General features: G+C 41.5%; 1 protein-coding gene across 5 annotated transcripts in view; it reads right to left on the bottom strand.

Moving 5' to 3' along the window:
- The window catches only part of POC1B (POC1 centriolar protein B), a 108,828-nt gene that overhangs the window by 71,350 nt on the left and 22,112 nt on the right, over positions 1 to 15,366 (bottom strand). For all 5 annotated transcript variants that reach the window (XM_033415487.2, XM_033415488.2, XM_004285112.3 and 2 more), the window contains one exon: positions 11,530 to 11,709. In XM_033415487.2, the coding sequence (XP_033271378.1) occupies positions 11,530 to 11,709 (180 nt within the window). The remainder of the gene's footprint in view (positions 1 to 11,529; positions 11,710 to 15,366) is intronic.

Here is a 15,366-nt window from a genome sequence, read left to right on the forward strand (position 1 = left end):
GTATATGGTACTGAGTAGGTCCTCAGTAAATATGTAGGGCATTAAAAAACTTTTCAAGGGGATTTTCATCAGCCAATGAACGCTGATGTTTAAAATCTTTGCAATTATTTGCACAACATAAATGTACTTAATGCCATTGAACTGTATACTTGAAAGTGGTTAAATGGTAAATTTCATATTATATATAGTTTACTGCAATAAAGAAAAATCCTTGCAATTCAGATGATCAAAGGTCACTTGTAACACTACCAAACACTGAAAACTAAGGTCAGATTTCCCCCCTAAAATTAATGCTAGAAAGACAAAGTTGGAAAAGTCGTTCATCAGCCGCTACTTTTTTTTGCCTGAGGACACCTAAAGAAACGTAAGTGATACCACAACACACATTATTTTTTAAAATACAGGATTATAACAATTTGAACTTTTAGAAAAATTCACCTGCCACTAAAAATAAATATTTCTCAACCCGCATATGTAGATATTTCAAACGATACATGTTTTCTTCATTACTCGTTAAAGACAAATTGCTTGTTTAAAAAAACTGGGAAATATAGTAAGTAAAAAAAGTCCACAGTGCAGCACCCAAACAAAATCATGTAATATTTTATGTATGTAGGTACTTTATCTTTTGTTCGTGTACAGATCTTTTATATTATAATCATGAGTTCTGAATTTTGCCCTTCTTACCCCACACATAAACATGTTTTTATGTCACTACTTACATATATTCACCTTTTAGTGGCTAAATAATAATCTAAATTTTTTTAACCAGTTTTCTTTATTTGGAAAACTTGGTTATTTCCAGTTTCTCATCATTATAAATTAAACTGAAAGCGGTATCTTTAAATACAAAGCTTTTCCTTTAAATACAAAAGAGTATTTATTTAGGATAGATTTACAGTTGTGGACTCACTGCAACAAAGACTCCTGATATATTTTGCAAATTGATTTCTAAAAAGACTAGAGTAATTTATATTTTTAAAGCATGAATATATCTCCCAATAGATGATATATCTTAAAAATAAGAAATATTTCTGTGAATCAAGATGTATGATCATAAACGATAGTTAGTCCAGAAAATATAGCTACTCATCTCTTCTTACACCAATGGGCACCATCTCTGTGCCACATGGAGTAGGTCTGGACTCCAGGGACAAACTCATAATAAGTACTAGGCCCAGAGAGAGACACAGAATTTTAATTACTCAAGTCCATGGCACATTTAAAATTCAAATAAGGGAGAAATAATTGCTCTGTTGACCCTCTACATTCATTTAAATATGCTGTCCATGCATTGGAAGGAAAAGCAGTATCACTTAGACCATTTTTAATGTTTAGTTGTTTAATTTATCTACAATTTTTGTTAATGTGTGGTGTGCAATATAGATCCAACTTTAAATTTTTCCAAATAGAAACATAATTATCTTAACTACATCTAAAACAACTATTTTAATATATTAAATAACTATTTAATATTATCTTTTTTAACATCTTTATTGAAGTATAATTGCTTTACATGTTGTGTTAGTCTCTGCTGTATAACGAAGTGAATCAGCTATACATACACCTATATCCCCATATCCCCTCCCTCTTGCGTATCCCTCCCACCCTCCGTCTCCCACCCCTCTAGGTGGTCACAAAGCACCGAGGTGATCTCCCTGTGCTATGCGGCTGCTTCCCATTAGCTACCTGTTTTACATCTGGTAGTGTACATATGTCCATGCCACTCTCTTACTTCGTCCCAGCTTCCCCTTCCCCCTCCCCGTGTCCTCAAGTCCATTCTCTACGTCTGCATCTTTATTTCTGTCCTGCCCCTAGGTTCTTGAGAACCATTTTTCTTTAGATTCCATATATATGTGTTAGCATACAGTATTTGTTTTTCTCTTTCTGACTTACTTCACTCTGTATGACAGACTCTTGGTCCATCCACCTCACTACAAATAACTCAATTTCGTATCTTTTTATGGCTGAGTGATATTCCATTGTATATATGTGTCACATCTTCTTTATCCATTCATCTGTCGATGGACACTTAAGTTGCTTCCATGTCCTGGCTATTGTAAATAGAGCTTAGTAACTCTTTAATATTATCTTAACATTTTAAATAACTATTCATCCATTTCCCCACTGATTGGAAATGCCATCTTTATCAGAAAACATATATGGATCTGCATCTGAGCTTTCTATAACCTATTTTCCTAACGTGGTACCATGATCACCACACTTTAATTTCTATAGCTTTATACTGTGTTCTGAGAGCTGGTTAAACAAATTTCTTCCAATTTTTTCTGGTCATTTTTTTCTTGGCTATTTTCACACATTTAACTCATCTGTACAAACTCTGAAACTGGCTTGGCAGTTTCCACTAAATTCCTTCGGCAAAACTTCACGTTCCGGATAGGAGCAGTAATGATGATCAGACTTACTTCCCTACCATAAACAATCATACAACTCAGCAAAATACATGAAGCAATTGTTTTTAGGCACTGGACAAGAGACAGCACAGGGCTATGAAACTTGACAGACAGAAAACAAATGAGATAAACACAAAATCCATCCCAGATTTCTACCCAGGAGCATTTTCAGGCATGGCATAAGGATGCAGAGTCCAAGGAAACAGCTGCAGTCTCACTGAGCAGAGGAAATAGCAATTAGAATTCAGAACTGCTAAAGGGCTGGAATTTTGTGGGCAGGGTAGGTGAGAGGACCTGTGAAGAGCAGAAATCCCCCAAAATCTGCCAAGGAGTCTCACTGAGTCTTCGGTCAAATACAAACCTGATAATGCACAGGACAAGAAGGCTTGGCAGAGAACAACGGAGACTGTGAGCCAAAGCAAGATTCCTGAGGTTACACAGTACTGAGAGATGTTCAAGTTCTGAACCGATTTGGCTGAACACTCCAGGCATCCAGCTGAGGCCCTAGAAAGTCCACTAGTACTATAGCCCAAGAGTAAAGGCCACTCTGGATCCAGCCTAAAGTCTAAATCCAACACCATCTGGCCAGGCCAGCAGAAAGTTAATTGTTTACCAAAACAAAACTCAACACTTTTCAGAAGATGATAGAGTAACTCATACTCTCAAACACTGAGCAATGTTTGTGCATACAACAAAAAACTTAAAAAATACAGAGAAGCAAAAAATTTTGATCAAGATATGACATAAATGTTAGAATTAACAGACAAGGACTTTAAAATTGTTATTATAAATATGTTCAAGGATTTAAAAGAAAAGATGGGCATAATGAGCAAACAAATGGAAAATCTCATCAGAGAAATGGATAAGCTTACAATAGATTGGACAGTGCAGGGAAAAAAATACCACTGAACTTGAAAACAGGCCAATAGAAACTATGCAAACTGAAGCACAAAGAGAAGTTTGAGAAAATGAACAAAGCCTCAATAAATGATGGGACAATATCAAGTGGTCAAATGTGAATTTGGAGCTCCAGAAAAAGATGAGAAAAAAATTAGGGCAGAGAAATAATGTATGAAGAAAAGAGAAAAACTTTCTAAATATGATGAAAAAAGATCAATCCACAGATCCATGCAGTTCAATGAACCACAAGAAAAATATACAAAACCATACCCAGGTTCATCATGGTCAAATCACTAAAAACAGAAGATTAAGCAAAAAAAAATCTTAGAGCAGCAGAGAAAAAAAAGACACATTACATACAGGAGAATAACGATAAAAATGACTGTTGCTTTCATTTAAAAAAAAATGCAAACCAGAAGACAATGGAATGATATCTTTAAAGTACTGAGAGAAAAATTATCCACTGAAATAAAATTCTACATCTCAGCAAAAATATCCTTTAAAAAGGAAAAACAAAAAGCTGACAGAATTTATCACCAGGAGTCCTGGGATACAAGAAACAGTAAATGAAGTTTTTTAGGGTGAAGAGAAATGATATTAGATGGAAACTTGGATCTACACAAAGGAAAAGAGTGCAGGAAAAGGTAAATATAAAAGCCTGTTTTGTTTCTTTAGAAGAAAATGGTTGCTTAATGTATTATGGGTATATATGATATGTAGAAGTAAAACTGTCAAGAGGTGGGTGAATGGAGATGTATTTTTTTAAGTTCTAACATTAGAACTTTTATAAGTTCTAACGTTATATATAGAACAGCATAAAATTAATTCTAGACTATGATATGCTAAGGTTACCACTAAACAAAAATATAAGACCAAAGTTACCACTAAACAAAAATATAAGACCAAAAGTAAAGCTAAAAAGACAATAGAGGGACTTCCCTGGTGGCACAGGTGGCACATGGATAAGACTCCATGCTCCCAATGCAGGGGGCCCAGGTTCGGTCCCTGATGAGGGAACTAGAGCCCACATGCATGCCACAACTAAGGAGCCCACTAGCCGCAACTGAGGAGCCTGCCTGCCACAACTAAGACCCCAGGCAGCCAAATAAATATTTTAAATAAATAAATAAAAAGACAATAGAGGAGTTAAAATGGGATACTAAGAAATACTTGATTGATCCAAAAGAAAAGGAGTAAAAAGAAATAAACAAATAAGACAAATAGAAAACAAAGAGCAAGATGGTAGTGTTAAAATAAATCTAACCATAGGACTAGTTACATAAATTTAAGTGGACTAAGCACTCCAATTAAAAGGCAGAGATTTTCAGACACAAGCAGTTAAAAATAAAGTTACCCTCTATAGTTAAGTACATAAAATGCATTTAAAGGTTAATAGTAGTTACCCATAGCAGCAACCCCAAACACTATGCGCAAATGTGTGAAATGACTTTGGAACACAACCTAAAGGTGACTCCAGTAGAACTGCAAGGAGAAAAGGCTGGAGTGTGAGGGTAGTTAATAGCTGACATTATTTACATTCATTAACTTGTTCAGTTTTCAGGATGACTCTCTGAGGAAGGTACTCCTTTGTATCCATTTTATAAGGGAGCAGACTAAGGACCAGAGGAGTTATGTCACGTTTGCAGGATCACATGCTAGTGAAACCAATCAGCTCTACTGCACCACCTAAAAGATACTATGTCAACAGAGAGGAGGTGCCCAGGAACCACCCGAGGCAAGAGCAAGAGCAATCATCCATCAGGGTGTCTCCAGCCTGGCCCAGGGAAGAGAGTACCTGACCAGCAGAACTGACTGTGCAGTTTCCTCGGCAGGTACGTATATGTGGAGGAGATAAGCCCATCTTACTACCCTAACCTGAAAAAACTATCCATCAGGATTTTTTTCAACAAACTTTCTTGCCTTAGTTCCAGGGCCCACTGAGCCCTTATTCTGACTTTGTTGACAGAGTGGAAGAAGGCCCTGACCGAGGCATGCAAATGCCCTAGCCCCTCTGAAGGTTAGCGCTGTCACTGTCAATAAATTGTAAATTTGGCTTCTGTTTCAGACTCTCCTACGTTTATTAAGCCTGACTTAGTTCCCCCCTGAGCCTCCTCACCTCGGGCCAAAACAGAACTTCTGATCCTTCAGACATTTAGAAGAAAGTCCTGGACTAGAAGGACCCCATCAAGGTGAAGCTCTCACAGGAAGTTGCACAAGCACTGAGAGGCCGGGCCTGAGTGGTCAGTTAGGCCCTCCCAACTCTCTTGGACTCCATCTGCATTAAGAGGAGTCAAGAAAAAAGATGGTAATAAATGTGTGAGAAAGAACTCATGTTGTCGAGCACATCTATGGAAAGCCGGCCAAAAGAGGAAATCTTTATTCATTAAATTTAGCCAAATTTGTTACCAAAGAACATTCCTCCAGAGAGGCCTCTGCAGAATTCCACAGGAATCACTCACTCCAAACAGTAAGAGAACAACTGATTGAAAAATCAATCCATCAATCAATCCCTCAGATCCACAAGGTACCAGCAAAATAAAGGCATTCCATTAAGACCAGGTGTGCAGAGTATAAAAATTATCAATCTGATCAAAAATAAAACAAAACGAAAAAGTAGTGAAGCCACTTAAATATTCCTCATGTATAACATGCATGTATAGTACTCCTGAATTTGGTATAAAAAAATCCACAAAAATGACTCTTTCCTGAAGAAGCCCATGAAAACTCCCACCAAAGCCACCTGCACATTAGCGGTCAACCTTTCATGGATTCATTCGACCCACATTTTTACACAACTCCTCTGAGCCTTCCTCACCCTATAACTAACACTCTGCAGTGTCTCTCACACTGTATCTGACTCTAAATTCAACACTCTCCCCCGATACCCACACCTTATTAGTTCTCCCACTCCAGTCAATATCACCTTAATAGAGCTGCCTTCCCTGGACACCATATGTAGAAGAGCACCTCCCATCCCCGTCACTCTCTGTCCTGTTACCCGCTACAGCACTTTTCTGCAGAGCACATATCACTAGTATATTTGGTTATTGTCTGTCTCCTTTTGATAGAAGGAGTTCCATGACAGTAGGAATTTTGTCTGATTTACTTTCTGCGGTATTTACAGAATTTAGAATGGTCCCTGGCATGAGAATACACAATGAATAAAATACTTGTAATTCAAAGTCTAATAGGGAAGTGAGGCCTAAACTGGCAAACAGACCTCATTAACAGGGTAATGTGGTGGCATAAAGGAAGCATAAGAGGCTCCCCCTGGGAGAGCTGGAAACACTTCTTAGAGGAAGAGATGCAAAGCAGGCTGGTGAAGGGAGGGTGGAATTGGGGGCATTCCAGGTATGGCAGGCAACATGTGAAGGGGCACAGAACACAACAGAGCATCGCACACTTGGGGAACCTTGTGTAGCTGCAATAAGGTGAATGGTGAAAAGGAAAGAAAGGCGAGCTTGTAACAGGAAGGCAGAGCAGATGTGGCAGGACAAGTGTGCCTGGACAGGAGTCACCGAGTGGCTTTAACCTAAGGAAGAGCACAATCAGATTTGCATTTCACAAAAGTCTCTTTGGAGGCCGTAGGGGAAGGAGGGAATAAATGCCAATCTGTAGTCATGGAAAACCTTTAGGAGTTTATTGCAAAAGTCTCCACAAGTGATAATGATGCTGAAAACTAAGGCCGTGTTGGGGATGGAGATAAAACAGGAATCACGAGTGCACATGACTGGATGCAAGGATCAATCCCATTTTTCCAAAACTCTGCTTCACTATCACTTCCTATGGAAAGTGCCTTTTAAAAAAAGAGTGAAAAGAAATATTTTAAGGCTCATGTCTCTGTCTCCCTCTCCGGCCCCTCCCCACTCCCACTAATAATTCCAGGCATGGCTGTACCTAGAAACCACACCATGTAATCAGACAACAATTTCTGTCTTCCTCTCACAGCTCCGCTCTCCTCTGAAAGAACCAGCATCATTCTTAGGTCAGTATTTTGTGCACGGTGTCCCTCAGCAGTTCAGGTTTAAATAAGCCTCAAGATAGAAATCCCACAACAAAGGACTACAGTTCTAACAAGGCTCACTCTCTCCTGTAGGAAGGGGGATGCTCTGTCCCGTATGGCAAACCTGAGCTGAGCCTCCTGCTGGACTGGAGACAGGGCCACCACAGTACATAGAGGGACCGTCGGGGAGGGCTGGTTAATCAGGGAAAATGTGGGCACTACCACCAGAAAATGGGGAATGATGTTAGGCAAAGTGCAAAATTCCACCATGGCTTTCTTCTCTTGATTTAAGGAAAAACAACATTTTCAAAGGCTCCCCCCACTTCCCGAGTTTCACCCTAGCAGACGGTGCTCAGCTGGAGGCACGGCAGTCCTGTGGCATCACTCAGTCCCAAACGCTGTAAACTTACATTTCTCACCCTCGCAACAGTCCACTTTGAGGAGCCTCATCACCCTCACTTTCCACAGAGGCAGAGAGCCGTGAACCGAAACATGCCCGAGGGTAACAAGGTGCTATATGTGGGCACGTGAATCTTGGACTATCTCATGCCAACCCTCTAAACACAAAGTCATGCCAGTAGAATAGACCAATTAATAAAGAAGAGCTCAGATCACGCTTCTTCCAGATTCCAAGCTCTCTGGTGCCTCCGTATCACCTGCAGGATGAAGTCCAAAGTCTTTTCACATCATCCAGGACCCTGAACCCTGAGCCTTCCCATCTCCTCCTACACCTCACCCCACCTTATTTCCTGAGCATGGCCACAGCTGAACAGTTGACAGAGCACCACACTCTCTCAGCCACGGTGCTCACTCCCACTGATTCCCTCTGGAAGGTCTGCCACCCGCTTCCCGTCTGATGATTCGCCACTCCCTCCTCTTCTCCTCTCCCCGCCCCCCTCAGTTAGGGGCTCACAATGTCTCTTTTGACTTTTCCTCACACAAGCCTAGTTCAATGCTCCACTCGCACACTCCCTCGTCATGTATATCATTTTCCCATAGGACACACCCTTTTATAATTATTTATATATTTTTTCCCTTGAATTATAAAAGCTCCTTGAGGCTAAGATGGTGTCTTTCATCTCTCCATACTTAACACCCAGCACAGATGTGTGGATCGTATCGGGGGCTATGCTTATTAAAGGAATGTTTTGATGACGAAAATTTCACATTGGTGATCTTTCAACCTTTCATAAGTTCTATCTTACATTAGTGTTACCTTTTTTCCTTTTTAACATTTATATTATACATAGATAATTCAATACAAGGGCAAGGAATAAAGTATTTCCTAGAATCTACTCCAGGAAAAATTTTCTCTTATCTGAACAATTTGATTGGATTCCTTCTTGTTATTAGAAAATGGAAATATGTCAGCCTCCATCATTCCATTAATACCTGGGCTGCAGGAAACTCAGGCTACACCTCATGCCAAAACTGCACTAACCCAGGTTACGTGGTTCTAGATAGAACTGTCTCTCCATTCCCTCCAGTGACTGATGTATACATAGGTATGTCAGTTATTATAAACCACTTTAAATTCTTTATGAAAGGAAACAGAGATACATAGGTCACAGTGGATAAATAACAGCTCTTATTATTAGTCAGAATATAGAGGACACATTCTGTCTTGATTAGTTAAATCAATATTCAGTGCTTTTGCTTATGTTGAGCTCCCTGATGAAAGTAACAGAAATCAGTCTCTTTACTGAACATATCCAGAGTTGGTACATAGTGGGAGCTAAATGACCCTTCCTAGTACCCGGCCCTGCCACCTATACCTCTGCTCTCCAGGCCCCAACCACTAGATAATAGAGCTCTGCCTCCTCTTATTTACAACATCATTTCATAAATAAATACAAATCGTGCCACCTCCTTAGGTGGGGAAAAATTATCAATTCAACTTACATAATACATGTAAAAATTAAATAAGAATGAGATGTCCAATGATGGTGATGGGGATGATGGCTAAGATTTATCTACTGATTAGTATGTGGGCTTTTAAATTTACTCATTTAAATACCATGACAACCTAGGTGGCAGGTTACTGTTATCATCCTAATTTTACAGATAAGAAAACTGAGGCATGAGAAATCAGATAATTTCCCCAAAGGTCATATAGCTAGTAAGTGGTGGGGCTGGGATTTGAATCTATGTATTTGTAACCACACAGACATATGGCATATATGGAAAATAACACTAAGATGGCCAGAGCCAAGAGTAGCTAAGCCCTTTAGAAGGAAAAAAAAAAGAAAAACTATTGACTAAAAGTATGATCTTCTATCCTTTTTTAGTCTGCTTAGACTCATTACCATAAATTATAATCAACACCTCCTGGGCAATAATGCCCCCCAGAGAGCATAACAAGGGTTAAGAGTTTGGACTGTAAGGCAAGACAGAGAGCTGGGCTCATATGCTCACTCCACCACATCCTGGCTGTGGACACCTGGCACGTTATGCCATATGGTGTGCACAAATCCAGGTGACCACAGGGCTCACAGCTTCCCCCACCGATTACCTCTGTACCCGCCCCCTTCTTGTGAGAACTCTCCTCTCTCTGCATCACCAGAAAACATGGTTGGTATGACCCCTCCTCCCCAGCCAGGGTAGCTTGTCTCAGTTGGCTGCCTGGATAAATTTGAACAATCACAGTGTCTCACTGCCTGGTGAAGGGATGGGTACAGGGTCCTAGCTGGGCCAGAGTCACCCCTGGGTACTTTTCTAACTGGAGCTGAGAGAAGCTTTTCCTCTCAAAGCTTAGAGTTTCCTGTCAAAGCTTAGGGTTTCTCAGCGAGTAAAGCTGGCATGTTAGAGAGGCCTAGAGAGAGCTAACAGCATTGGAGTCCCTCGTTCTGGTCTCTCCTTCCAACTCCAAGGTTATCAAACAGGCAACAAAACCACCTTGAGAAGTGAAAAAGAATGGGTTTCTGTCACTTTCAGCTAGATGAGCTCTAACTCTAATTCTGAAACTTAGTTTCCTCATCTGTAAAATGGGGAATTTAGAACAACAGCCCTTCCCTCCCTGGCCAGTTCCGATGGGGAAAGGAGATATGTATTTTAAGTACTATAGCACTGTGTCTTAGGAATAGAGGGCTCCGCGGCTATTAGCAGACCTTAATAACACAATAGCACTTGTCCCAACAGACTGTTGCCAAAGATTATGGAGTCATTCTTGGTTTCTCTCTTTCTCGTCACATCCAACACGACAGCAAGTACTTTTGGTTGTAACTTCAAACTACAGTTGACCCTTGAGCAACACGGGGGTTAGGGGCACCAACACTCCACAGAGTCAAAAATCCGTGTGTGACTTAGTTTGCCCTTGGAATCCAAGGTTCCTCCGTATTCACGCTTCCACATCTGTGGATTCAACCAACCTCGGTTTGTGAAGTACACTAGTATTTATCGACACTACTGAAAAAAATGCACGTATGAGTGGACCCCTGCAGCCCAAACCTGTGTTGTTCAAGGGTCAACTGTATAGATTATCTAAAAATCCAACCGCTTCTCAAAATCTCCACGGCCACTACCCTGGACCAAACCGGGATGAGAACCACTGCAACAGCCTGCACCTCCGGGCTCTGCCCTGACTTCTGACAGTCTACTCGCCACACAGTGGTCAGAGGGGTCCCGTTAAACTGTAAGTCAGAGAGATGAACATGCTCCAACGGCGCATCTACTCAGCGTGCCCGTCAGGGCTGTTCCCCGGCTTCGCCGCACTCTTGGCCGCCCCTGTCTTCTTGTCCTCACACAGCGACCCAGCTCCCGCCTGAGGGCCTTCACTCCTGCTTCCTCCACGCGGACCTTCCTTTCCCAAACATCTTCAACCCTCACTCCCTGCCCTCCCTCTGCTCAAAGGCCACCCTCTCTGGGAGCAGTCGCTGAACACCCTGTTTAAACTGGCAGCCCCCCTTCCCATCTAGCTCTGTTTCTCCCCGTAGCACTTACCACCATCTGACTTACCATATCCAGTTTCCCATTTGTTTATTGTCTGTCTCCCCTCCCCAGAATATAAGCTTCATGAGAGCAGCGGTTTCTGACCGTTTTGTTTACTATTGTTCCTGGCACATAGCAAGCACACAATACATATTTGCTGAATGAATGAACAAATGAATGAATGAATTTGCCCTCAATCTCCTTTTCTGGGAGTCGGGGGGGTAAAACATGGACTATAGCAGGAAAAAAAAATGTGGAAACCTTACTGTGAAACTTTGCACTTACTTGGCACAGCGAACCCAGTGTGTGTGTCGGTACAGAGAATATAAGAAGCGCTGGCGATACATGTTCCATACTTTGATAGATTTGTCTTCAGAAGCTGTAGCAAGAAACTGGCCATCGGCTGAAAAGTCCACACTTCTAACTGGAGCTGTGTGAGCTTTAAATTCAGAGGATTTCCCTCTCCTGGAGACAAACAGTTTAATATTTATAACATTTGATTTAATTATCAGTATACAGACTTTGAAACATATAAAATAGTTTGTTGTAAAAACTGACAGAAGTGTGAAAAGGCTGTGTTGTACTGTACTCTTCACTGACACTGTTCCAAGCTGGTTTTGTTAAAGTCACAGCTGACACTAAACAAGTGAGAGCCTAGTGGTCCCCACCCTGAAATGCATTTGCTGACTTTGCTTTAATTGGAAGCTACGGAATAATATTTTGAACAAGTTCCTGTTGTTCCTCTAGAAAGAGCAACATACAGTTTAAATGAACTGCAAGCTAGAAAACCTAAGATTCATTAAATGAAGAGCTCTAAGGTAGGGTTTTCAAACTGGGCTCACGTGGAAATTGTGTGGACTGGCAGTCTGGCTTGGGAAGGAGGAGATGTTCCCTATGTCACTTGCCTCTATGCAGAATGTCCCTGGGTGATCTGACTTTCCCGCTTTCACCCACCAGCAATGCGAACTGAGATCCTGAGGTATACCTAAGGCCTTGCTCAGCCCTGAGCCCAATCTTACATTCATAAGCAAAACAAAAGATAAATGGTAATAACACATTGATCCTTCAGTTCTCAACACCTTGAAATTTCAGATACTTTTTTTTTCTTGGCTAGGGTGGGAAAAAGAGAATAGGAAAAAAAAGGTGGAGAAAATAATGTGTGGCATTTAAGGAGAAGCAGCAGGAAAAATGCTGACATAATTAGGGGTAGGCTAGTAGACAGCGCTGGAGTTAAATGGTGACATTTGGGAAATGCTACTTTGTGTCAGTGTTTCCAAGTTCCCAAGGTACTTTCACTTTATACTACATTTAGACTTAGCAATTTTTCCATTCAGAAAATCATATTTATACAGGTGATGCCTTATGGGAAAAATCACCACAAGTGTTTGAAGAAGATCAGGCAGCAGAATTTGCAGAAGCCTGGAAGTTACACTCAGCTCCTCCCCAACATCCGATAGGTCAGCAACCTATTTAATGTGATAGTGAGACTGCTATCACCTCCTAAATATCTTTTGAATCCCTCCTCTTCTTTCCATCCCAGCTATGCTTGCATTAAGGTAGATATACATACCCTCAATATCCTTCACCTAGATTACTGCAAAAGCCTCTTAACTGGTCTTCCTGCTCTAATCTTTCATCTCCCTCCAGTCACCTACATACTGTGCTTACAGCCTTGCTAAATGTATAATTCTAAGCGTGTAAATCCCAGTGTAAACGTGTCATGGGCTGCTCTCCAAGAAAAAGTACAACGCCCAAGCTCTCTGGCGAGACATCCTGCCACTGCACTGACCTTTGTACTCTTACAACAGTCTCACTGCTTCAAACACACCTCTGGCTTTGTACTTACAGCTTTCTTAGCCTGACTACTTTCCCCTACCAGCAAAGCCCCCTTGACCAACCCAGACAGGCTTAATTGTTCCCTTTTTATTATAGCTATTTTGCTTATTACATTATACAGTAATTTTTGTTTTAAAATAGTCCTGTTTCTCTCCTATTAGGCAGTAATTTTTTGAGGGCAGGAAAGTTGATTATTCATCTCTAAAAGACCAGCATCTAGCACAATGTCAGGCATGGAAAAAGAACTCAGTACATTTTGCTGAATTCTGCTGGGAAGAGTCAATACTTAATGGTTCTTAGATCCATCCTGGCTTTCCCTTCCAGTGGCCTGTAGAAGGCAGAGGTGACTTTGTCATAAATCTCCATCACCTGATATATGACATACCAAGAATAATTAAAATCAATATTTAAAAACAAAATAGGAGGGAGCATTCAGGGACTACTAGGTCAGTGAGGTTTCAAGGGAAAGTTCTTTGAGTAGAAGTCAGGAGTACAGTATGGCCTGATTTTAGGTATAAAGCCTAGAGAAAACAAAGAAAAGACTTGGCATCTGCTATGGCCAGGAAGCCAAGAGACAGCTGGTATCATCAAAGTCTGCCCTGAACTTTCTTCTGCACTCCATACTGCAGGAGGCTTTCCTGCTTGCATTCTTTCTAAAAGCCGCTCCTCTCGGCTACAGGCTGGCCCAACAGCCAGATCCAGGTCCGGTCTCAACAGGAAGCATCTAGGAAACCGAGATAAGAGTGCCTAGTGTTTGTTGTGCTGGTGCTTAACTGGTTTCTAGTTCCTCACATTGCCTTCACACGGACTTTCCACCTCCCACACGTTCACCTGCCCTTTCCGCCCAAATTCTCTTGACTGCCGACTGTGATGAACGCCAGGCCAGACCTGCCTCCGAACTCGCTCCTACTATGCTTTCTTAGCCTTCCCGCCACCAGTTCTGGTGTTTGCTCATCCGGCTGCCCACAATTCCCCTCATCCCTGTGCACACACGCCACTCCTCCCCATGGGAGGTGGAATCCATCCATTTCTCCTCCCTTTGAATCTCGGCTGGTGCTGTGACTTACTTTGACCAACAGAATGTGGCAGAAGGGATACATACTGTGCAAGTTTCAGGACCAGCCTTTAAAAAGTCTAGCAGCTCTGGCTTTTACCATCCTAGAATCCAGCTGCCATGCTGTAAGGAGGTCCTTATAGTGCTGGAGGACCACGGTGCCCCAGCCAATAGCCGGCACTAAGGCCACAGGTGTATGAGGGAGGCATTGGACCTGCCAGCCCAGCTGCCAGCTTAATGAAGCTGCGTGAGTAAGAGCCAACATCAGTGGGGCAGAGGAGTCATCCAGGAACCCAGAAAATTGTGAGAAATGATAGTTATTGTATTAAGCTACTAAGGTTTGAGGACTGTTATGCAGCAATAGGTAACTGGTTAGTTTCCTTCTCCTTGCCATGACCCACTATTGCCCTGGCACCACTGTGATCTGATTTAGGAAGAGGAACTAGACGTGTCTACACAAGCCTAATTGTTGTACTTAGATGAGCCAGTACAAGTTAATGATTCAGTGTGCTTTCACCTCATCTACCCTCGTGCAGTTTACTGAGATTTCCCTGAATTAGCGATGGGAGACAGGCTGTGCTGAGAATAACAAACCACTAGTCCTAAATTCCTAAAGTGAAGGATTTTAAAAAATGCTTTCACTTTTGGACCCCAAATCAGCCTCTTGTCCTTACAATTCCCTCTACATTGCAATCTGCAGTATCATAATATGTCACTTCTCCTCAGCAGTGTTTGCTACCTCGGGATAATGTTCAGATTTCTCAGTATGGAGATCCTTTGGGTAGTGGCAGGAAAAAAGTGCCCACTGGCAGGGAAATGCCCCTGGAACTTTCATTCATTTGCGAGTGCCTGAGCCTCTTCAGGCACGTACCACAAATCAAATCCTGCCACAACAGAGTGAAGGAAAACACTCGTTTCTTATTATCCTAAGTATTTATGAAGGAAGTGATATGATGTGTGAGATTTGTTCTAGTAATACGTATTCCAGAAAAGAAAAAAAAAAGGTGTGTGGCAACGGGGGAACAGATGAAACAAGACTGACAGAACACTGATAACTGCTGGATATGGGGGATGGTTATGTGGGGAGGGAGTTGTCACGTCACCCATTCTATTTTCATGTATGCTTGAAATTCTTTATAATTAAGAGTTTAAGAACTTTTAAAATAATCAAGGCTCAATAATTGCTTAAAATAGATGGGCTATCAGCTAGGATTTAAAAAACCTCTTATAGA

This window comes from Orcinus orca, chromosome 11 (genome assembly GCF_937001465.1).
Source record: "Orcinus orca chromosome 11, mOrcOrc1.1, whole genome shotgun sequence".
NCBI classification, from domain to species: Eukaryota; Metazoa; Chordata; class Mammalia; order Artiodactyla; family Delphinidae; genus Orcinus; species Orcinus orca.